Source organism: Eucyclogobius newberryi, unplaced genomic scaffold, assembly GCF_026437365.1.
Source record: "Eucyclogobius newberryi isolate DKJ021-1_F unplaced genomic scaffold, fEucNew1.0.hap1 SCAF_4, whole genome shotgun sequence".
Lineage (NCBI taxonomy): Eukaryota > Metazoa > Chordata > Actinopteri > Gobiiformes > Gobiidae > Eucyclogobius > Eucyclogobius newberryi.
The window spans coordinates 10,211,063-10,236,152 of NW_027316056.1; the positions used below are offsets into that span (position 1 = coordinate 10,211,063).

At 42.3% G+C, this 25,090-nt stretch overlaps 2 protein-coding genes across 2 annotated transcripts; one reads left to right on the forward strand and one right to left on the reverse strand.

The window, feature by feature from the left end:
- Nucleotides 1-6,131: 6,131 nt before the first annotated feature.
- Nucleotides 6,132-9,066, reverse strand: LOC140377588 (voltage-gated monoatomic cation channel TMEM109-like). Its single transcript, XM_072463046.1, has 3 exons — nt 8,766-9,066; nt 7,760-7,862; nt 6,132-6,568 (listed from the first exon to the last, which is right to left on the reverse strand). Exons 1-3 carry the CDS (start codon nt 8,994-8,996, stop codon nt 6,198-6,200), a joined length of 705 nt encoding a protein of 234 aa, XP_072319147.1. The 5' UTR covers nt 8,997-9,066; the 3' UTR covers nt 6,132-6,197.
- A 559-nt stretch (nt 9,067-9,625) lies between these two features.
- On the forward strand, nt 9,626-19,438 carry LOC140377580 (uncharacterized). Its single transcript, XM_072463040.1, has 8 exons — nt 9,626-10,093; nt 11,190-11,281; nt 11,387-11,489; nt 11,765-11,913; nt 15,077-15,170; nt 15,317-15,423; nt 18,165-18,429; nt 18,865-19,438. The coding sequence occupies exons 1-8, from the start codon at nt 9,796-9,798 to the stop codon at nt 19,377-19,379; spliced, it is 1,623 nt and encodes a 540-aa protein (XP_072319141.1). The 5' UTR covers nt 9,626-9,795; the 3' UTR covers nt 19,380-19,438.
- Nucleotides 19,439-25,090: the final 5,652 nt, after the last annotated feature.

Genomic DNA, 25,090 nt, shown 5'->3' on the forward strand with positions numbered 1-25,090 from the left:
AATCAACTTTCCGCGCCTCCCACTTTGACGCAGTAGAGAGATCTGTTCAATTACACAGGTTTTTATTTTCAGACCCTCCACCGGAAAAGGTACATAGTGCATCTTTAAGTACAGTATCCTTGTAGAACTTGACGGCGTCCAGTACCAATGTGTTCAAGTGTCTAGTTGTATTCATTATTTGTCTAACTCCAGTCAATTTTAAGATAAATATTTAATTACTAACCATTTGTCTGCAAGTTTATGCGCTGAACTACAAGTACCCACTTTTCTCTGAAGAAATGACACAGATAGATTTGGTTCTCATCATTTTTAACATGTTGTCTTTGTCATAAATTAATGAGTTTGTGCCTTTGAGTGTCATTTTTGTGTTAGAATCTGGTATATGATGTCACTAACAATCTTCAATGTTTTAAAAAGATTGTATGTTATTGTTTTATTGGAAGTGCTATTTTCTGAAGGCATCAATCAGTGATCCTGAACAATGTTATGTTACGTTAGTTAGACACCAAAACGACTCGATGTTTGTGAATGTAAAAGTAAAAGACTACGTAAAAATGCTGGTACAGTGAGGAAAATAAATATTTAGTTCTCCCACTAAGAAATTATGGAGGAATCTGACATTTTCATTGTAGCTGCATTTCCACTGTGAGGGAAATCTAATCTGTATGTTATTGCTGCAAATGAGTATTTGAACACCTTAGAAAATCTGTGTAAATCTTTGGTACTTTTTTATTGGCCTTTGTTTACAATTACAGAGGTCAAACGTTTCCTGTAGTTCTTGACCTTTGCACACACTGCAGCAGGGATTTTTGCCCACTCCTCCACACAGATCCTCTCTAGATCTGTCGGGTTTCAGGGCTGTCGCTGAGAAACATGGAGTTTCAGCTTCAAAGATTTTCTATTAGATTTAGGTCTGGAGACTGGCTAGGCCACTGCAGAACCTTGATATGCTTCTTACGGAGCCACTCCTTGGTTCTCCTGGCTGTGTGCTTTGGGTCATTCTCATGTTGAAAGACCCAGCCACGACCCATCTTAAATGCTCTGACTGAGGGAAGGAGGTTGTTGTCCAAAATATCCATGGCTCTATTCATTCTCCTTAATACAGTGCGGTCGTCCTGTCCCCTGTGCAGTAAAGCGACCCAAAAGCATGATGTTTCCACCCCCATGCTTCACTGTAGAGATGGTGTTCTTGTGATGGTACTCATCCTTCTTCTTCCTCCAAACACGGCGAGTGGAGTTTATACCAAAAAGTTCTAGTTTTGGTTTCATCTGACCACATGACTGAATCATACAGATGGTCATTGGCAAACTCCAGATGGGCCTGGACATGTGCTGACTAAAGCAGAAGAACCTTCCATGTGATGCATGATTTTAAACCATGACGGCACAGTGTATTACCGATAGTAACCTTTGAAACTGTGGTCCCAGCTCCCTTCAGGTCATTGACCAGCTCCTTCCATGTAGTTCTGGGCTGGTTCCTCTCCTTTCTTATCATCATTGAGACCCCACAGGGTGAGATCTTGCATGGAGCCCCCCTGAGGGAGATTGACAGTCATCTTTAGCCTCTTCCATTTACTAACAATTGCTCCAACAGTTGATCATTTGTCACCAAGCGGCTTGCTAATTGCCATAGCAGTTTCCAGCCTTGTGGGGGTCTACAGTTTTGTCTCTGGTGTCTTTTGACAGCTCTTTGGACTCTTTGCCCATGGTAGTAGTTGGAGTCTGAATAACTGTGGGTGGGACATGTGTCTTTATGCAGCTAACGAGCTCGGGTGCTACTAATTTAGATAATAAGTGGAGAGGAGGTGGACTTTTTAAAGGCATACTGACAGGTCTTTGGTATTTCTGTTCAAATAAAGTGGAAATGCACCTGTGATGAAAAATTCAAACCATTATTTCTAAGTGGGAGAACTTGCAAAATCGCAGGCTGTTCAAATATTTTTTTTGACCTCACTGTATTTTAGGAACAGGCATAAGCTCCTACCTCTCATTTTGTACTCGTGGGGAAAACTGTGAAAACAAAATGGTGCCGTTACACTCCTGTCATGATTGTGGATGCGTTTACACTGGGACAACAACAAAATCATGAGAATGGATTTTATTTTTCAGAAAAGCCAAAGTTTCATTGCATTTGCCATTGGTTTGGATTAGTTTGATCTTACACAGTGTTTTGTAACTTATTCTGTTTCTTGGTCTAATCAGATTACTTTAGTCTGAATACTTGTGCCGCTCGAAGCCAAAATTTCATGATCAAGTATCGTTAGGTATTTGTTTGATTTGAGGTAATACTGAGAAGAAGAAAAACAAGTAACGACTGGAATACAATCGCTTGAAATGAGTATTCTCTTCTCAACACGTATTTCCCAGTACTTATATTCAGTTACTGCTCTTAGATACAGTAGATACACTTTACTCTGTTCATTGAGGAGTACTTAATGAGTTCTCCTTGTTTTAGGTTGACCCAAAATGTCCTGCTGGTGCCATCAGTCTGTAGACGTCTCCTGACCTTCTACAGTGCAGTAAATGACAGACTTTTCAGACCAGTGTGAACGCATCCTCGTGTTCTCACCCGCAAACAGCCTTTCTGTAGACAACTGCCTCAGACCAGATTCTTTTTTGATTCTCTGACCTTTTTTAGTCTTTTACAATTCTAGTAAACACGAGCATGTACTGTACAACTTCTGAGTGGTGTCTTTCATTCCTTTTATATGTTTTATATGTTGTTTATGCAGATTCAGTTCACACAGGTTCACACATCTTTGAGCCAGTTCCAGGCCGATCTAAACTGAAGCGTGTTGTGAAGTCTGTCGTTAAAATGGGAGGTTTTATTGGGAAAAAATATGAACGAAATTATAAAAAAAAATGTATTTCAAAAATGTACAAATGGATTATTAAAAAAACAGGAACTTTTTCTGACATTTTCATTATCGATCTTTAAGCACGAGAATCTTTACTACTCAGTATATCAGTATCGATATAACGATATTTGGTATTGATCCGCACATCACTACTTATAGTTACCCTCAACAGTATCAGTCCATACATTGTACATTTGAAATACCCACTTTTAACACATTTCAGAGTCTTCATTCAGTTCAGAAATGTGGAAATACAAGAGTTTGAAAGTGAAGTTACAAACCACTTTTATTTAATTACCTTTAACCACAACAAACACGCAGTCATTCCTTGAAAATGCAGTATATAATTTGTGTGGGCCTCCAGTCACACAATGGCATTCATAGAGAACATGTGTGGACTTGAATAACCTTCTCTTCGTGCAATTCAGTAAATATCAGGAATCAAAGTCATGCGAGGTCAATCTTCAGACGGATTTCTGAATATGGTTTTTCAGTTTTACGTAGGCTTCCTTCCTCTTCCGCCCACGTGCATTAGTGAAGTGGTGACGGCAAAATGCCCACAGAGTAAAATCTATCATAACAATGCACATTTGAGACCAGGCCAAAAGGAAGAAGGCTGAACATGGGATTTTGAATTAAACATCTAGAACGAGGATTGTTTTTTTTAATAAAACAGCAATAAAAGTTAGATTTATTGCCCTGTATAAATTGTTTTTGATAAAAAAAAAATGCATCTTTTCTTCCATCACCATAAAACACGCAATTCCTCCAACTAAGTTTCCCACTCCTGGTCAAAATCCTTGCTCAGATCTGGAAGAAACCCAACTTCAATTTACCAAGAAATAAGGCACAGTTTTAAGAAAGCGTTTTATTTTTAAGTTAAAAACGACGTCCTCATGTGCATTTAGTTCCCTTTGTTTTTGCACCATTATTCTATAAATAAAAACTTAGAAACAAATGAGGATTACATTACACACACATCATTTGACATATTGCAAGATTTAATAAGTGCCGACGGCAAATGGACGGAAAGACAATAAAAGCAGAATACATTAAAATTGCATATAAAAAAGAACAGTCAAGATAAAGGTTCAAGTCAGGTGAGATTTAAGACTTAAGGCACAACAAACAGCATAGCTATTCTGGTGGAGGGTTATTACAATGCCTGGAATGTTCCACGTATCATAGCATTAAATCTATCTCCATGGAGACAAGCGGGTGACGGCATCTCTGTGGGATGGCGACCCCGCTCACTGCACGGCGACAGTTTCCAAGGTCATTTTTGAGCACTAATGACACCAAGAGTTGCAAGATGAATACTGTACATTTAATGCCAGACTGCGGAACATCCCAGGCAAAGCAACAGCATCTCCATGGATACGAGCAGGTGGCAGACCCCTGACCAGTTCAGCAAAGTTATTCCAGCATTTTAAAATCGATTTTGTTGCCATTTATCCAGCAAATGAATGACAGCAATAGTAACAATATTAGTAATATTTTCAAAGAGCAAAACACATGTACAAGTCCTGAGATGTTTAAAGAACACGGGATTGTGGGAAAACTGAGAGCGGGTTGGTTGTTGGCACATGTTCGATTTGAAGGAACAGAAAAACAACGACACTCGGTATGAACTGGTATTTTCACAATAGTAGTCGCTTGTATTGGGAATGATACTACAATTAAGTCCACTCTAAATTTGGTCCGATTTTGAAGGTTTTGATAGTGTGAATCGCCACTAAAGCAGAATTAAGCAGCGGTACACATGTCTAAATATGTACAATTAATCACAACTAAATGAATGAAAAACAGTGTTAATGTAATGGACAGTTGAATCTATAACATACAGTTGAATCTATAACATACAGTTGAATCTATAGCATACAGTTGAATCTATAGCATACAGTTGAATCTATAACATACAGTTGAAGCTATAGCATACAGTTGAATCTATAACATACAGTTGAAGCTATAGCATACAGTTGAATCTATAGCATACAGTTGAATCTATAACATACAGTTGAATCTATAGCATACAGTTGAATCTATAACATACAGTTGAAGCTATAGCATACAGTTGAATCTATAACATACAGTTGAATCTATAACATACAGTTGAATCTATAACATAAAGTTGAATCCCGGTTTTCTGATTCCACAAAATTGTTCTAATAAAGCACCTCTTTTATAAATATCAAATATAAGACTATCCCTTTAAAAGTCCAAACTCACACCCAGACAAATATTGCATTAGTACATTTTTTAACATATCTGTTTGGACGTAAAGTGTGAGAAAAAAGTTACTAAAGGCTGCACAAAACTACAATTTAAAGAATGAATTTAAAAATGACTTGGATGTGTCTGGGGTATGAATCATTTGGGCTTTTAGCTATTGGTCGTTTTGCAGATAATCTTCTCTTAGATCATGGCAGAAGCAGTATTCTTCTAGCAATTTGATGGTATTTATTTAAAACATATATTATTGCCAAGATCCGTTATCTGGCATCACAAATCTGCAATAAATCTAGGGCTGGCGTAGCATTTGGATTTGCAAAACATCAAAAACTGTTTTATCGACCCTCTAAACGTTTTGAAACAAAAACATTCTAAATTACGGAATGGAGGCACAAGTGGAGTGGAATATAAGGGAATTCAATGGAGAAACTGGGAATAACCTCAGACTATCACAATATGAAAAATCATGGTGGTTTTGGAAAATTAAAAACACTCAGACAAATGTGAGCGTTGGAGCCTGGTTTAAACACATTTATACTTGTATTTTATACTATCTGTTAATTTAACATGGAGATCTTGACAGGCTCTTATCATTTTTAATGAAGGCAAAATCCTGATTTTAAAGGCGTTATTGTACATACTTAAAGGAATCGCAATAGTTTTTCATTTTATTTCCAAATATTTACATACTTCACCACATATTTGACTGACTGACGCACAAATAGCTGGAAAATAGTAGTTTTCCTATAATTTGTTTGAGAAAAGTAAACTAATTGACCGTTTCAACTCAATCAACTGTTGCCTAATCTTATGTTTTAAAGACTGAAAATCATTAGGATTTACAGATTTGATATTGATTAGTTAATGTACCGTTATATTTTGGAATTTTTTAACATTCTGGCGATGCTTTAATTACTATTTAGGGTCATTCACACTTCAATAAAATTGTCAGCAAACTTGGACCAGACCTCGATCACACTGGGACTAGAACAAGTCAAAATCAGGACTATTAGAGTCTGATATATAATGTGTGAATGCAGCCCTATTTGGCCTGCCTCCAGCTAAATGAAACAAGTGATTGTCGTTTTATCATTTGAAAACCAACAATTACTCGTCCGTTTTCCTCCACCTCTCCATTTCTCGCAACCTCCTTTCCAAAACCCTCACCTGCTCCTCTAAATCTCCAGTTTTATCTGTAGCGCCGGACCAGCCTGCGGAGCCCACGCCCAACAGGACGCAAACCAGCACCAGCACGCTCAGCCGGACGGCCATCGTCTCCGTCCCCACGCCGTAGTCCCTCAAAATGAGCACAAAGAAGAACAAGGCCACGCCGATTTTGAGGAGCCAGAGCGCGCGTCTGAGCGTGGAGGCGACGAGCTGGAACGTGAGCGAGATGATCCAGTACGTGAGGAGCGCCACCAGGATCCACTGCGCCACGAAAATCACTCCAGACGGCGTCACGCGAGCGGGTACGGTCACTGCAAAGGGACAAAAGACAAAATAGAATGACTTATAACCAGGATTTGATATTAACCACCTCGTTTACCACTTTTGTCAGTTATTTTCAAAAGTAATCAGTCAAATTATTATTATTATTTTTAAAGTCTATACGACAAGTTGGACTACACATTTCACTAAAACGTAGTGAACACAATTATCATTCAGATTTGACAAACTTTTTGCCCGTTTGTCCCGAGTTTGTCCATTTTCGTAAAGTTTATCATTTTACTTCCTGGTTGGACATGAGCAGCAAATAAGACATAGGTAGAGGTCATTCCACAACAGTTACCTAGCAACCAGACTGTAAACAAGAGCCGTATATATATTTCACAACAGTTATGATTTGACAAACAGTAATACCACGTTATATTATAGCAGCTTTATTTTGTTGAATGATCATTTAAACTGTCGGGAAAGTGTGTGAGGTAAGTGTAAATTGTCTCAGTGTTTTCAATGTCACGTCGCATATTGATGACATCACAAGTGGATTCCGTTTTAGAATTCAACTCCTTTTTTTCAAACTACCTTCACAAACGGCAAATTAACTGTAAAGTAAAACCATGATAAATATTGACCGCAGGTGCTATCCCACCAAACTAAGTAATAGTTAGCAAATCAGGAGAACCATCATAAGGATTTAGGAACAATTTACTATGTATTATTTTTACTTTAAATTCACTATAATCTGTGACGTCCTGCGTAAAGGTCGTCAAAACAATTCTTTATCGTTGTTGAAATCGTTATCAAAAATTCATGTGGAATACTTTTTCAACATGTAGTTAAATACATCCCTGCAGCACATTTTCATACGTGATACTTTTACTTCAGAAACAAAATGCAGTACTTCTTCAATCACTGGGTAGTAACCAAAATGACCAGCATCAGTGTTGGAGTCAAGCGCTGGTCCTAATGTGATCAAAGTGTGTGTTTTTGTTGGATTCATGGATGGAAGTGTCACGTTTCAGGGAATAAAACTATCGGGCTTAACCCTTTTGATACTTAATAAAATTAAACTGAATAATACAACGTAGTTTAACATGTTCTAACAAGTTGGATAATGAAACCGTTTGCAAAAGCCAGACAAGCTTTCATACTGGGTGGTTCTGAAAATGTCCACGATATGACATGATGCTCTCGAGTAAAATGTAGGAACATTTACTTAAAATTACCATTGATTCCAGCCGTTTCAAACAAGTGTGAAATATACTGAAGGATCACGTTGAGTCCGCCGGCCACATTTTCTGCAACGACTTTAAAAACCTTTGAGAAAGCCTGAAAAAGACAAGCGGTTTACAAATGACACCATTATTTTGCATAACCTCCTACTCTGTATCCAAAGGTTTCAGAATGATTCAGAATGGTGAAAAATGAGGACAATTTGAAACACCTTATGCCATCTTTTGACTGGTAAAACGATGCATGGGTTTTAGCTTCCTGTTGGGCTGGGCAATACGGTGATAGTACATTTAAACGTGATCTCATTCCCTTGACTATCTGCCATTTTGGTCAAATTGACACATCACGATTCAGTAATTTAGTTTAAAATGTGCAAAATGTGTGATTAAAAGTTTGGATTGAGGTTCAAATGTTGCGCAAAACATAAATGGGCCATTAAAATAACCCGAAAAGAGCAGAAATATTGCCATACCCTTCTGCTTTCTACTACATAGTCTAATTTGCATATTTCCAAAACAACAATTGTGATCTGATTCATCTTTAGATGTATCTCCCACCTCTACTTGTATCTAGACTACGGGTGTGTGATTTATAAAAATCTGAATTGGCCTCAAGAAAATTGTGGAATAAATGTTTTGGCATATTGCCCAGGTCTTAATCAGTTTTAAATCGTTATGGAACAACTTTCTCATCATTCTGAACCCCACTGGAAACAGGAAGCTGAACCCAATGAATATGAGCAACAGGGGTTGTTATGTTTGTTTTTTAAGTAGTTAAAAAAACAGGAAGTTAAGATTCTCCAGTGGATTTGCATAGCGTTGACTCTGTAAATGTACATTTACATAACACTTTGTCATTTTGTAACCCTTATAATAAAAAACAGCCCTATAATAATAATAATCAGGTAAGTTTACAATTATAAATGGGCAGAAGTAATACAAATGTGATTTCCAGTGAGTTTACAACCTCTTCCACGTGGATACACCCATGTGCGTTTACCTTTTGAACCGAGAGCAGCGTCTGTTCCCCGGCCAGCCTGCCCAGGTAAGCCCTCCCCTCGCCGGCCAGGTCCCCCAGAGCGGCCCGCAGGTCCTGGATCATGGAGCCGGAGCCAGAGGAGGAGGAAGAGGTGTGGGACTCCGCTGAAACGCAAAGCATCGTGGAGCAAAGTCCCGCCAGCACCAAGAGCCAGCGGCCAGAGGATGGTCTGCGCCTGTCAGAGATCCACATGGCGAGATTATGCGTCAAAACAAGAGTGAATAAAGTGAAACTGAACGCGGAGGTAAAGAGTGAGGAAAGGGGGGAGGTGCGCGACTAAGTTTTTCCAACAGGATGTGGAAAAACTTATGAATGAGATGTAAGACTTCTGCCATCTAGTGGACTAAAAAGGGAAGTGGATCTGAGGGGAAAAAAACAATTAAAGATATATTTTTTAACGATATTTTTTCTGACTAAATTGCAAAGGTGGGTTTCCGCATTTACACAAGTGACTTAAAATAATAAATTGTACTTGGTTCCTCGTCCACTATAATTCGCACGTTGTGTTTTGTTTTCAGAAATAAATAAATACACACACACATGAGCAAATAAACACATATACTATTTTATCTATATTACCTGTAGAGGGCGCTCCAGCCTTAGCATGATAGCGTGCTTTATGACATCTCATGTGCTCTGAAGATAAAGGTGGTAGTACGCGTCCGCCAGAATACATCCATGAGTAATAGTACCAAAGAACTGCAGTCTAAAGTCGAACTCCAGTAGGTGGCGGTAATGCGACACTTGGATACCAATCGCCATAAAACACCAACGAAGAAGAAGTAATAGTACACGCCCCCGGATGTGACGAATCTGTCGGAGGGACGTTCCCCGGTCTCGATGCGAGCCTTTGTGCGCGTAGCCTGCTCTCGCCCGTGTTTACTGTCGCAAAGAGCACATTTAGCGCACTGTAGCTTAAATGTTCGCTTTTATCCGACTTCTTTGCACGCTTTGGCATTAATCTGAACGCAGCACGAGCAACAATAGCGTCATGTCGAGCCGCTTGGCCTTCCAAACGCAGCTGGCGTCCATCATGGAGGTGCTGGCGAACGCCGCCGTGGCCGAGATCTGCAAACTGGTGGACGACGACTACGCCGTGGTGAGTCTGCAAATGTCCCAGTGCCAGAAGGAGAACAAAGCGCTGAAGAGGAAAGTACACCTGCTGGAGCTGAAGATGGCCCGCGGGACGGCGGAGAGGCGGCTGCGGGAGAGCGCCTTCAACAGCGGCCGCCTCCGGGTGCAGGTCAGCGGCGACAACAGGCTCCGGGAGATATCGCCCTCATGTGCAGGTAAAAGGAAGACAAACGGGCACTAAAACGCGCTCTGGCATCACAAAGTACAGGGTTACTGAAGGGAGACAACAACGAGTGAAAGAGTCAGCTGGAATATATTCTCTAGACTGAATTTAATGTCTTTACAAAAAATAAAAATGCCAAAGAAAAGATGATTTTCATGGTATAAATGTCAGTTTGTTTGACAAGATGCTAAGATAGTATTTTCTAGCCTCATAATTATATTTGAGCGTCACAATTTGATTAGAAGTAAAGATTGTAATATATCCTTTAGATAAAATGAAAAACTATTGTGGGGTCAACATTTGTAGCTACATCTAAAATGAGTTATTTCTTATTGTTCGGTTCACACGTGTGCAGGTTTATATAAGGAAAATAATGCAAAATAAAAAAATGCAGAATTCTGAAATAATAAGGCTCCTTGACTCGTACGAGATTGGGTAACACGCAAACGCGTGTTACCCAATCTCTTACTTGTGGTGATCAGTTTCCCTAATTCAAAATTGCACTGCCAGTTTATGGCACTGGATCCAGTCCCCAAAATACACTGACACAGCACCCTATATATATATATATATAGAGCGATATCTATCTACATGTGTAATATATATTAACCTGTGCAGGTCTTGTTCAAGTCCTGTATCCAACTGCACTTTTAAACTAATGACTGCATAGTAAATGGCTTAATAAATAGGTGAAAATGTGCTACTTGATGATGTCATCTTTATCGAATGAGAATGTAACAATAAATGTCAAGACTCACTTTATAATATATAATGATTTTTTGGAAATGTCCGCTGTTTTAAAATACACCATTATTAAACTTTATTATCAACTTCATTCTCACTTCATACATACATCTATTTTTAATCCTATTTTTTTGTCCCTAACCTCACAATTTAAACGGAATTCACATTTCTCTGACTGTTCTTATGCAACTTACTCTCGGAAAGTTGTGTATATAAACGGTTTACCCTACACCACATTAAAGCAGCATCACTTTCCCCCCTAATATTACAATAACAAGAACATTTTATTGTGTTTGTATGTATGAGCTCGTGGAAATAATTGACAAAATATATATTCTTTCTAGATGGCACATTCGAGCAGCAGACGGCGTCTCTTTGGCCGCACCGAGCGCTCCCAGCCTGTGCCACAGGAGAGTCCCAACACCCGCAGAGCAAAGTGAGTGCAGATCCAGGCAAACTGTTACATCGACAAGCTTCGGAGTTAAATTCTTTTCATTGTTTTAAAAATGGAACTGTGTTAATTGCTGTTTGTTTGTCTCAGTCTCCAGATGTGCAGTTTGTGGAGCCGGAGCCGGTGATGGTGAAGGAGGAAACCAAGTCGGAAACAAAAGAGGAGGATGTGGTCCATCTAATTGAAGACAATGGTGAGTTTAAATACAGTGTTCATTACGACACACAATTAAAACACACTTTCTTTCATAACGGTTTACATTTACATGCAATCAACGCAAAAGGGCTCTCTGTTAAAGACGGTGTACCTGATTCTCACAACGCCAAAGACAATAATATACCCTTTGGGAGAAAACACAACATTTACTAGACAAAGTAGGGCGGCCCAGCTTTAGGCTTAGTCTTCAGTGTATGACACTAACGTTACTGTCGTTTCCGCTCAGATTCTAACTCGTATCTTTTGTTGCAGACGTCATGGAGCACATGGATCACATGGAGCAAGCGCCTCCTGCAGCAGAAGGACCCAAACTCGAACAAATCCAGACCTGCCCCAAGACCAGGACCCAGACCCCACCGGGACCCCTTCGACGAAAGAGCGCCACCAACAGGAGAGTGGAGGTCAGTGACTCCTCTCCTCAAACTCACAATAACAGTGACTTACCGTTCGACTTAATGTACAACAACAAAAGCCCTATGGCGCTGGTTGAAGATCTTTTAAACAAGGCGACGGTCATCGATGCAGAGAAGCCCACGTGTTCTTACTCGATGTCCTCCAGCGATTTCTCGTCGACGTCTTCAAATCTGAACGAACCCTCTCCCTACATCCTCGAGTATCCAATAGCTGCAAATTTCCCGGAAAGCGGCAAACCGTGGACTCAGCCGCCGCCCAAGCAGAGACTATTTGTGTGCAGTTTTTGCGGCAAGACATTCAATCGTCCGAAGAAAGTCGAAATCCACCAGCGGATTCACACGGGAGAGAAGCCGTTCGAGTGCGTGACGTGTGGGAAGAGTTTTTCCGAGGCGGGGAACCTGAAGAAACACCAGAGGGTCCACACGGGCGAGAAGCCGTACAACTGCGACCTCTGCGGCGCCTCGTTCGCCTGGATCCGGAACGTCAAGAACCACAAGATCAAGTGCCACCCCGAGGCCTGCAACGACGACGAGAATGAGACTTAATCCATGTGTCCCATATTTGAATATCCGAACTGTTAAAGGACACGAGGGCTCAATTCTAGCTACAAAACAAATAGTCTTTTTTTATACACAATGTTTTATGTAAATCAACACTTTGTTTTTTCTCTGATTTTTTTTTTTTATTAATACGACCAATGAAAGGCATTTTTCTTTTGCCTTTTAATGAGTGTTTGTTGAGATCATTCACACCAGGAGAAACTCGCACAGAAAGCCCCGGGAGTCGAACCTTGGACCCTTCTTGCTGTGGCTATTGTCAGTTTATTTTACTCTGAGCAACAAAATATTGAAAAGATCGTCATCTGGAGATTGTTTTTGAAATCAAGATGTTTCTACTTCCAACTGGGAGTCATTTGCAATCTGTTGGTACTGTGACGCGAGGCATTATAATAAACACCATCCGGATAGCTCAGTATCACTACTTCCTGTCCAAGTTTATCTCTATGGTTATTCATAAACTTAGTAAATACTTAAAACATCACACAATGAGCTGCAGGTGGATGTGTCGACAGGTTTAAGACTTTACAAAGGTGAATTCTTTCCCAATGGAGTTTGTGCTAATTTAGAGGCTTGATAAATATTAAAACTACATAAATTAAATTAATACACTAAAGTCATCTAAATACAATCAGGCAATCTTTCTTATAGGATTGCAACGACTACACATACTCTAAAACACATGCGAAACGAGAGTGGCATTATTACTGTAGGTCACAATTTCAAAAGAGAAACTATTATATATATTTGTTTCAATCGTACTTTATTTGTAAATTGAATCCATAGAAACCTTCTGTCATAAGGTCAGTTATTTAAAAAGTCTGACTAGAAATAAGCGTTTGACAAGTGGACTACTAAAATAATTGTTTAGTCATTTATTATGCATTTCATTTGGTGATTTAATGTCTTTGATAAAAGTGTAGGTGTTAAACCTGCGACGAGCTGGGCCCTGTCCAGCCCCTGTCCAGGGGTGCCCCGCCTAAGGCCCAGAGTCACTGGGACAAGCTCCGTGACCTCGAACGGGAACAAGCGGTAGAAAATGAATGAACAAAAGTTTGCGTTAGCTGTGAGTGTTCAGTGCAGTATAAAGTCTAGAGTCGCGGGTCAGTACCATCAGATTGAAAGTGTCTTCTGGAGTCAAAACCTCTTGATTCTTGATCAGAAAAACTGTCCTAATGACGACACGTAAATCCTTCTACCTTGAACTCTTCCTGGACCAATGAAGGATTAAACTACTGACTTGGTAATTCTCTCGCAAATGGCTTTTTTATCCTTTTATTTTTTATGGTTCAATGATTTTTACTCGTGTGAAACATGATAAAATGAACACTGTAAATAACTGTTGGAGACCAACTGAAAATAGGTTTATGCTGCAGAATATATTTAGACTGACGTGAGGGACCAGCTGTTTGAGGGCCACAGTTTGTCAGGATAAATGTAAAACAATGCTTTGTTTAAGATGCTCTGTATCAATGAAGATTTACAGGAAATCCTATTGCAGCGAAAATATTAATGCTTTATTACATTTGTTTGTTTAATGAGAAGATTAGTTGTAAAAGTTTTATTTTTAATGTTTTAACTGTTTAAAATTGTTCTCTTTAAATAAAAGTGAATAAAGTATGGCATTCAGATGAGTTGTTTTTTGTTTTTTAGAACAATCCCAAAATCCAGTGAAAAGCCTCATGTGAAGGTAATTAGATAATAATTAGCTAAGATAATAATTGGGTAGTAAAATGATGGGCCTGAGCACTTCGAAAAGACAGTTATTATGGTTGCACACGAAATATAAATAAATTAAAATGGTTAATTTGTGAACTATTTTGAAAAGTTTTTTTGATCACATCTACATATTAATAACTGTAGAGTGTATTGGATTTGCACAAATGGTTTTAGATACAAAGAGTACGGCAAATTATGAAACTTTTTTTTTTTAAAGAATCCTCATTTGAATCATATTATGAAGTTGAAGTACCGTATTTTCCACACTAAGTCGCACTGTCAATGGTCTATTTTTGATCATTTTTCATATAAGACGCACCGGATTATAAGGCGCATTAAGCAAAACAAAATCACTTTGAGCTCTGTAAACACAACCAGAATTAATCCATATATAAAGCGCACTGGATTATAATGTGCAATATCGTTTTTTGAGAAAATTAAAGGCTTTTAAGTGAGCCATATGGTGCAGAGAATATGGTATGCAAAAAAAAAACACTGACAAAAAATATTTAATTAATATTTTTGGCCGCTTTCTTCCAGTTGGCTCATTACGGATTATATACTTATAGTACAATGTATGATGTACTGACCACCTTATGCTATAACTAATTAAAACTATGATTTTTCCATCTTCATTCTGACACATTGAGCCTACAATGAAAATTGCACGAATTTTCTTTGCATTCGTCCTTTTCCCTCGTGTAATTCGTGATTCTAATGGAACTTCAACATTTACTTTGCCTTTTTTGATCCTGATTTCATGTTTAATGGCACGATTTTACTATATATTTTATTTTCATGTCACGCAGCCTTGTTCCTGAGTCTTTAGTTTTGAAACGTAAAGTCCCGTGTATTTGTTTTGTGTGTTTTTCAGCCGAGCGAAGAGCCTGATCTGATGCTGGTGAAAATGGAAGAGCAAGAGGAAGCGAGGGACAAAGCAAACACGCCGAGCCTCAACATCCAAGAAGGTCCAAACACACTAAACTCTAGAAAAACTAAAGCATTTTTATCACGTTACTTATCACTTTCACAAACAGCTTCCTCTGGACTGCGCTAAAACCTGAACTAGTCCATCTCATAATCACTTTTACCATCATTATGTTTCTCTTTTCAGGTCTCGTCGAGTCCAGCACGGACGACTTCAAAGCTGGGCTCCCATTCGCTGAAGCGTCACAGATTTCAGCCAATCAGGTTCAAGAATCCAGCCAGGGTTTATCTGAGGTTAGCTTCGGTTCTGCGTCTCTGTGGACTAATGATCATTTTACTAATTTCTCCCAAGACCCGAGCCTCCCTGGTCCTTCTTCACAAATGGCAGCTTACAACACCAATGCAAATGTATTTTCCAATATCCAAGGCTCTGGTCCTATTCTAACTGGAGTGCTTCCGGCTGAGTTCCTAGACCCACACTTAGGTACTCCGGCTAGTTTCAAGGCGAAAAGGGCCAAAACTGAGCGTAAAAAGAATTGCGCTTGTGATTTCTGTGGTAAAGGTTTTAGTTCGCCGGCAAATTTAGAGTCCCACCTCAGGACGCACACGGGGGAGAAGCCGTTTGCCTGTAACATTTGTGGAAAGCTGTTCTCTCAGTTTTGGAACATGAAGATTCATAAGAACATTCACACGGGCGAGAGGCCGTACCAGTGCGCTTACTGCACCGAGAGGTTTTCAGACCCCAGTAACCTCAAGAAACATGAAAAAAGACATGCAAAGTAATAATGTGCAAAGTAATAATGTGCAGACGCATAACATTCAGTAAATGAATGGAATTATGCAAATTGCACTGCTCTTAAACAATGCTAGAACATTGTAACCTGAATGCCAGATTGATTTGTGCTGCAGTAAGTTTGAGTGAGTTCTAATATTTTTATTCGATTATAATTCTGGGATGGCTGTCGCTGAAGAATCTTTGCCTGATCCTGAAAAGATTTTAACTGGGCAAAGTGTCAGACCTCTTTCTTGTCCCCAGTGGTTCCATCTGCAGGTTTTTCAACTGCAAATTAGTCTGTAATTCTGTTCAAATAGACCTAAGTCCATCCGTTCCACAGTGTTTATTTTAGTGCTTCTTATTTGCTTTTCTTCTGATCATTTGATAAAAAATCATAAATAGTTTAAATAATTGAATGGGAAAATCAAGAATGATAGAATTTGTTTGACTAACACCAGTCCATGGTCTTTTCCGTGAGGCTGAGCAAAATAATGTCTGTTTGCCGTAACCCGCCGACTCACCGACCAGTCTTTCCTAAACCGCCACGCTGGTAAACTTATATTTCATTCCAAAGGACTGCTAACGCACTGCTTTTACATATTCAGTCCTCCACATGCGTTTGTATCCAAACAGAATGCGCTTAACAGACTTTATATTACCTTTTACTAGTTGGTTTACCTGTCAGCGCCACTAAATTGTCCATAGTACATGTCAAGCTCTATCACGGTGTCTTACGCAATGCATTCTGGGATTGAAACACGCCCAGCAGCGTCATTACAACAAACATGGCGGCGCCCGTGTCCCCAGCATGTTCCCCCCGCTTTTTCTGCCTTCAAAGTAAAACAAATAATAATTTGCCTACCGTCCGACCCATTTGAAAAATGTTTGCTCGGGTTACAGCAAACAGACAGTTTATTTGGGGCAGTGTATGTATGTGTGTATGTACAGTGAAAGTTAACTTTCACTGTACATACAATGTTATAGTTCATTGTGTTTTATGTTGCCTCCTGACGTCAACACAGCTTTGTTTCTTCAAGATTCAGCAACTGTGGAATGTTTTGTCGGATTATTTAGAATTTGTTTTTTTTACTACTTACTATAATTGTATTATAACACGTTTATGTCATGTTATAAGACTGGATTGTGTCACAATTTTGTAATATTTAAACTGCATTTTCATAATTAAAATTCTAAAATGAAAATGTTTGGTTTTGTGTGTTTTATTGTGATCAACTTTGCCAGTGTCTTGTTCAGGAAAGTAAGAAGTCAAAATTGTGACACAATTGCAGATCGTTTGTATTAACAATATCGGGCTTTTTCTGAATATACATTTGGCAAAAGTAACAAGGCCACAGCCGGGTCTATAACACTATTCAACATGGCTCTTGCTTGTGGATGGGACATTTTGGACAGCGGGGAAACGGATAAAGCAGAGGAGCAAACAGAACAGGGTCAGGTCACATCTCTGACACTACAGCGCGGGGTCAGTCCTTAATCAGTTTTGGTTTGTTGCAATTATTATTCTGTAAACTAATGTCACACAGGGATGTCGGCACCAACCTGAACCTATCAATCTAAGCACTTAAAATCACATAAAACTGATTTAATACTAATCTTTTGGATGAACAGTTAAAGGTTCACTATGTTAAAACTAATTTCATTTTTAAACACCAGTGGGCTGCATATTTTTGTGCACTTTTCTACATCACCATGAAGGGCCACGGTTCTAATTCCCTTTGAAGGGTATGACCAGGTTGTCACATAAGGTCAAATGTGTTTTGCCTCTGTACAGATATTGTAAAAGTAGCTTCCGGTATTTGGATGAAAATTAGTCCCATGTGCTCTCTTTGCACATATTTATAGGGTGTTTTATTCTCCGCAAAACAGGAAGTGCTGTTAGCATGCAAGTTGTTAGCTTTACCGTGGTTTTTGAAAGTTGTGAAAAGGTCTCAAAATGTGGTGAATAGTTAGAATTCCCAGAAAACATTAGGTAAACGGGCAAAACATGCGCGTATTCCTGCAAAAAGTTTTAAAAGAACCAGTTTTTTAAGACAGCAAATATCAGGTACTGCCCCTTTAAGGCACCCACCCATACCACATGTGGTCCCTCTGAAGTATTGTTTCCTCCTGTGAACTTTGTCAGGGGCCTGTGCTGCCTGGTGTGCTGGTGGAGAAGCTGTTTAAAAAATAGTTTAAAAAATAAGTTTAAAAAAAAACATTGATTTGATAATTGTCACATTTTTGTCTCTTTTCTTTTCAGTCCAGTGATGTCCCGTTGGTGATTCCCGTCTCCTCACACTCTGCCACTGGCCACGATTTAGCCTTTTACGAACTGGAGCCGTTTTTCACGCGTTGGGCCCCGGAAAATGGACCGACAATGTCCTCTGATTGTGTGTTCAGCGCCAATCCTCCTACAGCGAAGGATAACGATGCGGTTACTGCGGAAAATGAGAGCGGCAACGCCAATGAAGAGAAGTTTAACTCGACAAGAGTCAATAACCAGCTACAACCCACTGTTTCACAAGGTAAGAAAGGAGCATAAATGATATTTACAGAGGAGAAATATTGAATACATGGTTATAGGGAGCTGCCAGGAAACATGAGGCGTAGCAGAAAACCAAAGAGGAGATTTAAGGAGATGGAGAAAGAGTTAGTTGTAGAGGAATTTAATTGATTATTACATGAACCATTGAATACAATACACACTCAACAGTCTTATTCAAAGAACCCCGACCTTTTACAAGAAAGTATTAGACAACTTATAGCCTAGCAAAAGAAAACTAGAACATTAACACAAACAAAGCGCAAGCGAAACACAAGCGAAGCACAACTTTTACCTTTATTTGGTCAAAAGTGATAAAGCTAATATGTAAACTGGACTTAGTTATACTGTAAACATTGAGAAGCACTGCTCTACACCCTTTAGTAAGTGAATCTGACTTTTTTTGTCCTTTCTGCAGTTCTGCCTTCAGCTTCTCCATTGTCTTCAATACGGATCCAGTCAGTTCATTCCCGATGGACCTCTGCCATGTTTAGAAACTTCCTTTCCAACGCTAGAACACCCCAACAATTGAACACAAGCCTGACAGATCCTCCCAATGCAACCACGAGTGCCTCTTCTACCTCTGCACCTTCTACTAGCACGCATTCAAACCATGCATTTCAAACTCTGTATTCTCAAGCACAAAAAGCAGGGAGAAAATACATTTGCAAAATTTGCGGTAAGCCATTTCCCGCTTGGTCTAATTTGGAGATTCACCAAAGAGTGCACACGGGGGAGAGGCCTTTTAAATGCGAGACTTGTGGGAAGTGTTTTGCAGAGGCGGGGAATTTGAAAAAACACCAGCGAGTTCACACCGGAGAGAAGCCGTTCAGCTGCAACAAATGTGGAAAGACTTTCGCTTGGATCTGTAATCTGAAGACGCACCAACAATCGACAACCTGCTGCATGCAACAGTCCAGGGGAGGGACCTAAAGAGAGAAGAGGGGCGTACTAAAGAGAGAAGAGGGGTGTCCTAAGGAGAGAAGAGGAGGGACCTAAAGAGAGAAGAGGGGTGTCCTAAAGAGAGAAGAGGGGCGTCCTAAGGAGAGAAGAGGAGGGACCTAAAGTGAGAAGAGGGGCGTCCTAAAGTGAGAAGAGGGGAGTCCTAAAGAGAGAAGAGGGGCGTCCTAAGGAGAGAAGAGGAGGGACCTAAAGAGAGAAGAGGGGCGTCCTAAGGAGAGAAGAGGAGGGACCTAAAGAGAGAAGAGGGGCGTCCTAAAGAGAGAAGAGGGGTGTCCTAAAGAGAGAAGAGGGGTGTCCTAAAGAGAGAAGAGGGGCGTCCTAAAGAGAGAAGAGGGGCGTCCTAAGGAGAGAAGAGGAGGGACCTAAAGTGAGAAGAGGGGTGTCCTAAAGAGAGAAGAGGGGTGTCATAAGGAGAGAAGAGGAGGGACCTAAAGAGAGAAGAGGGGCGTCCTAAGGAGAGAAGAGGAGGGACCTAAAGAGAGAAGAGGGGCGTCCTAAAGAGAGAAGAGGGGTGTCCTAAAGAGAGAAGAGGGGTGTCCTAAAGAGAGAAGAGGGGTGTCCTAAAGAGAGAAGAGGGGCGTCCTAAGGAGAGAAGAGGAGGGACCTAAAGAGAGAAGTGGGGCGTCCTAAAGAGAGAAGAGGGGTGTCCTAAAGAGAGAAGAGAGGCGTCCTAAAGAGAGAAGAGGGGTGTCATAAAGAGAGAGGAGGGGCGTCCTAAAGAGAGAAGAGAGGCATCATAAAGAGAGATTAGGGGCGTCCTAAAGAGAGATTAGGAGCGTCCTAAAGAGAGAAGAGGGGCGTCCTAAAGAGAGAAAAGGAGCGTCCTAAAGAGAGGAGAGGGGCGTCCTAAAGAGAGAAAAGGAGCGTCCTAAAGAGAGATTAGGATCGTCCTAAAGATAGAAGAGGGCGTCCTAAAGAGAGAAGAGGGCGTCCTAAAGAGAGATTAGGACTACCTAAAGAGAGAAGAGGGCGTCCTAAAGAGAGATTAGGAGCGTCCTAAAGAGAGAAGAGGAGAAGAGTGGCGTCCTAAAGAGAGAAGAGGAGCGTCCTAAAGAGGAAGAGGGCGTCCTAAAGAGAGATTAGGACTACCTAAAGAGAGAAGAGGGCGTCCTAAAGAGAGATTAGGAGCGTCCTAAAGAGAGAAGAGGAGAAGAGTGGCGTCCTAAAGAGAGAAGAGGAGCGTCCTAAAGAGGAAGAGGAGCGTCCTAAAGAGAGATTAGAAACCGCAAAGTTAATAGTCACATATATTAACTGTCAGGCAGGTGCACAGCTTTAGAACTGACTTCGTCAGCTGACAAAGAGAAACTGAGGTGGACCACCTAAGCACAGCCAATCAGAGTGCTGCTTTCAGCTCTTATTTCCAGGATCATGAGACATAAAATACTTTATTATTAGAAGCAGATAGTACGCAGCAGTCACAGTTTAGTTAAGTGCTGCTTTGACAAGATATTCTTTGGTTGAAAACTTTTATTTTTTTGATTAATTTGCCTAAAATAAAATGCTTATGCTTTGAATGGTTCAAATTAGTTAAAAGTTTTTTAAACGTACTCTGTTCATTGGTTGACTATAGACTACCAAAACAAAACTCCCTCTTTTTTGTCAATAATTATAGACAAACCGCAAAGACAACCCTTGACCTGTTAGCGTTCGATAAATACACTAAGTACACTCAGATATATTAATGCATATATTAATGAATTGTATTGAAACCCAAAATTATTTGCTAGATCAACATACAGTAGAATAATTAAATATAAAAGGTAAGATAATATATTTATTTTAAGTTTAAATTCAACACTATTTATTACTATATTTAATTTTTGTGTGTACATATTTAAAAACGTGTTATTGTTATAGGTTATTGAGTCAATAATACAATGATTTCAGAATCAGAAAGGGTTTTTTGTCAATGAACAGAATTCACAAACATTGAACTGGTCTTGGGTGATTTGGATTTGATCTTTACTTTAACACTACAAGGCTTTAAAATACCATAACCAAAAATGAAATGTCCTGAATATGTAGAAGCTTGTGGAAACAGTCATAACAAAGATTTCAATGTATTTATTTAATAATTTACATATGAATAATATATTTTCTAATTTTTTAAAACTTTTTTCATCAGACTAGAATAAGTAAAAAGTAAATATTTTTCTACAATTATATATTTAGGACTTTCTGGACATTTATTGCTGCTACACTGTTTTATATGTTTATAGTTTTCTATAAGGGAATAAAACTGTTTGCTGTGAACACTTCAGTATCTGCTTGATTTATTTGTCACTGCGACTTTATGGACATTATATGAGGATGCTTCATCAACTCTATTATTATCAAGAAAAACTCTTAAGAAGAGAATAGGAAATGCTGATCTTAAAGGTGATTTTCGATCCATCCATCCATCTTCTGCCGCTTTATCCGGGGCCGGGTCGCGGGGGCAGCAGTCTGAGCAGGGACTCCCAGACTTCCTTCTACCCAGACACTTCCTCTAACTCCTCCGGGGGGATCCCGAGGCGTTCCCAGGCCAGCCGAGAGACATAGTCTCTCTAGCGTGTCCTGGGTCTTCCCCGGGGCCTCTTCCCGGTGCCTGAAACACCTCCCGAGGGAGGCGCCCAGGAGGCATCCGGAACAGATGCCCGAGCCACCTCAGCTGGCTCCTCTCGACGTGGAGGAGCAGCGGCTCTACTCCGAGCTCCCCCCGTGTGGCCGAGCTCCTCACCTTATCTCTAAGGGAGCGCCCAGCCACACGGCGGAGGAAACTCATTTCGACCGCTTGTATCCGCGATCTTGTTCTTTCGGTCATTACCCAAAGCTCATGACCATAGGTGAGGGTAGGAATGTAGACCGACCGGTAAATAGAGAGCTTTGCCTTTCGACTCAGCTCCCTCTTTACCACAACAGTCCGATGCAGCGACTGCATCACTGCAGCCGCTGCACTGATCCACCTGTCGATCTCACGCTCCATCCTTCCCTCACTCGTGAACAAGACCCCGAGATACTTGAACTCCTCCACTTGGGGCAAGGACACCCCACCCACCTGGAGAGGGCAAGCCACCTTTTTCCGGTCGAGAACCATGGCCTCGGATTTGGAGGTGCTGATTCTCATCCCAGCCGCTTCACACTCGGCTGCAAACCGTCCCAGTGCATGTTGCAGGTCCGGGTTTGATGTAGCCATCAGGACAACATCGTCTGCAAACAGCAGAGATGAGATCCTGTGGTCCCCAAACCGGACCCCCTCCGACCCCTGACTGCGCCTAGAAATTCTGTCCATAAAAATTATGAACAGAACCGGTGACACAGGGCAGCCCTGGCGGAGTCCAACATGCACTGGGAACAGGTCTGACTTACTGCCGGCAATGCGAACACAGCTCCTGCTCCGGTCATACAGGGACCGGACAGCCCTGAGCAAAGGGCCCCGGACCCCGTACTCCCGGAGCACCCCCCAAAGGACACCCCGAGGGACACGGTCGAAAGCCTTCTCCAGATCCACAAAGCACATGTGGACTGGTTGGGCAAACTCCCATGAACCCTCGAGCACCCGATGGAGGGTATAGAGCTGGTCCAGTGTTCCACGACCGGGACGAAAACCACTCTGCTCCTCCTGAATCCGAGGTTCGACTATCGGTCGGATTCTCCTCTCCAGTACCTTGGAATAGACCTTACCCGGGAGGCTGAGGAGTGTGATCCCTCTGTAGTTGGAACACACCCTCCGGTCCCCCTTCTTGAACAGAGGGACCACCACCCCGGTCTGCCAGTCCAGAGGCACGGTCCCCGACCGCCACGCGATGTTGCAGAGACGTGTCAACCAAGACAGTCCTACAACATCCAGATACTTTAGGTACTCAGGGCGGATCTCATCCACCCCCGGAGCCCTGCCACCGAGGAGTTTGCGAACAACCTCAGTGACTTCAGCTTGGGTGATGGATGAGCCAGCCACCGAGTCCCCGGTCTCCACTTCCTCTTCGGAAGACGTGACTGAGGGATTAAGGAGATCCTCAAAGTATTCCTTCCACCGTCCGACGACATCCCCAGTTGAGGTCAGCAGGCCTCCACCCGCACCGTAAACGGTGTTGGTGAGACACTGCTTCCCCCTCCTGAGGCGCCGGACGGTTTGCCAGAATTTCTTTGGTGCCGACCGATAGTCCTCCTCCATGGCCTCCCCGAACTCCTCCCAGGCCCGGGTTTTTGCCTCTGCGACAGCACGAGCCGCGGCTCGCTTGGCCTGCCGATACCCGTCGATGACCTCCGGAGACCTACAAGCCAGAGTGGCCTGATAGGCCTCCTTCTTCAGTCTGACGGCATCCCTTACTTCCGGTGTCCACCAACGGGTTCGGGGGTTGCCGCCACGACAGGCACCGGAGACCTTGCGACCACAGCTCCGAGCAGCCGCATCAACAATGGAGGCGGAGAACATGGTCCACTCGGACTCAATGTCCCCAACCTCCCCCGGGACATGGGAGAAGCTCTCCCGGAGGTGCGAGTTGAATACCCTACTGACAGAGGGCTCCACTAGACGTTCCCAACAGACCCTCACAATGCGCTTGGGTCTGCCAAGTCTGTCCGGCTTCCTCCTCCGCCAGCGGATCCAACTCACCACCAGGTGGTGATCGGTTGACAACTCTGCCCCTCTCTTCACCCGAGTGTCCAAGACACGCGGCCGGAGGTCTGATGACACGACAACAAAGTCGATCATTGACCTCCGGCCTAGGGTGTCCTGGTGCCACGTGCACTGATGAACACCCTTGTGCTTGAACATGGTGTTCGTTATGGACAAACCGTGGCTAGCACAGAAGTCCAATAACTGAACACCGCTCGGGTTCAGATCGGGGAAGCCGTTCTTCCCGATCACCCCTCTCCAGGTGTCACTGTCATTGCCCACGTGGGCGTTGAAGTCCCCCAGTAGAACAACGGAGTCCCCGGTTGGTGCACTGTCCAGTACCCCTCCCAAGGACTCCAAGAAGGCCGGGTACTCTGCACTGCTGTTCGGCCCGTAGGCCGCCACAACAGTGAGAGACCTGTCCCCCACCCGAAGGCGGAGGGACGCGACCCTCTCGTTCACCGGGGTAAACTCCAACACGTGGCGGCTGAGCTGAGGGGCTATAAGCAAGCCCACACCAGCCCGCCGCCTCTCCCCGCGGGCAACACCAGAGAAGTGGAGCGTCCAGCCCCTCTCGAGGAGATGGGTTCCAGAGCCCAAACTGTGCGTGGAGGTGAGGCCGACTATATCTAGTCGGTATCGCTCAACCTCCCGCACAAGCTCAGGCTCTTTCCCCCCCAGAGAGGTGACATTCCATGTCCCCAGAGTTAGTCTCTGTGTCTGGAGATCTGGTCGCCGAGGCCCCTGCCGTCGACTGCCGCCCAGATCTCTCTGCACCGGCCCCTTATGGATCCTCCTGCGGGTGGTGGGCCCACGGGAGGGCGGCCCCACGTCGCTCTTTCGGGCTGTGCCCGGCCGGGCCCCGTGGGGTAAGACCCGGCCACCAGGCGCTCGCCATGGAGCACCCATCCCAGGCCTGGCTCCAGGATGGGGCCCCGGTGACGCCGATCCGGGCGACGTAACTGGCCTTCTTCTTGTTGTCATCATAGAGGGCTTCTGAACCGATCTTTGTCTGACCCGTCACCTAGGAACTGTTTGCCTTGGGAGACCCTACCAGGGGCATGAAGCCCCCGACAACATAGCT

Bases quoted from the DNA above. Each gene is read 5' to 3' on its own strand.
- LOC140377588 (XM_072463046.1), bottom strand. From the start codon at position 8,996: ATGTGGATCTCTGACAGGCGCAGACCATCCTCTGGCCGCTGGCTCTTG. The intron at 7,863-8,765 runs GTAAACGCACAT...TGTCTTTTTCAG, and splicing joins CGCTGCTCTCGGTTCAAAAG to GCTTTCTCAAAGGTTTTTAA. The intron at 6,569-7,759 runs GTAATTTTAAGT...GTCCCTTTGCAG, and splicing joins TGAAACGGCTGGAATCAATG to TGACCGTACCCGCTCGCGTG.
- LOC140377580 (XM_072463040.1), top strand. From the start codon at position 9,796: ATGTCGAGCCGCTTGGCCTTCCAAACGCAGCTGGCGTCCATCATGGAG. The intron at 15,171-15,316 runs GTCCAAACACAC...TTCTCTTTTCAG, and splicing joins GAGCCTCAACATCCAAGAAG to GTCTCGTCGAGTCCAGCACG. The intron at 15,424-18,164 runs GTTAGCTTCGGT...TTTTCTTTTCAG, and splicing joins CCAGCCAGGGTTTATCTGAG to TCCAGTGATGTCCCGTTGGT.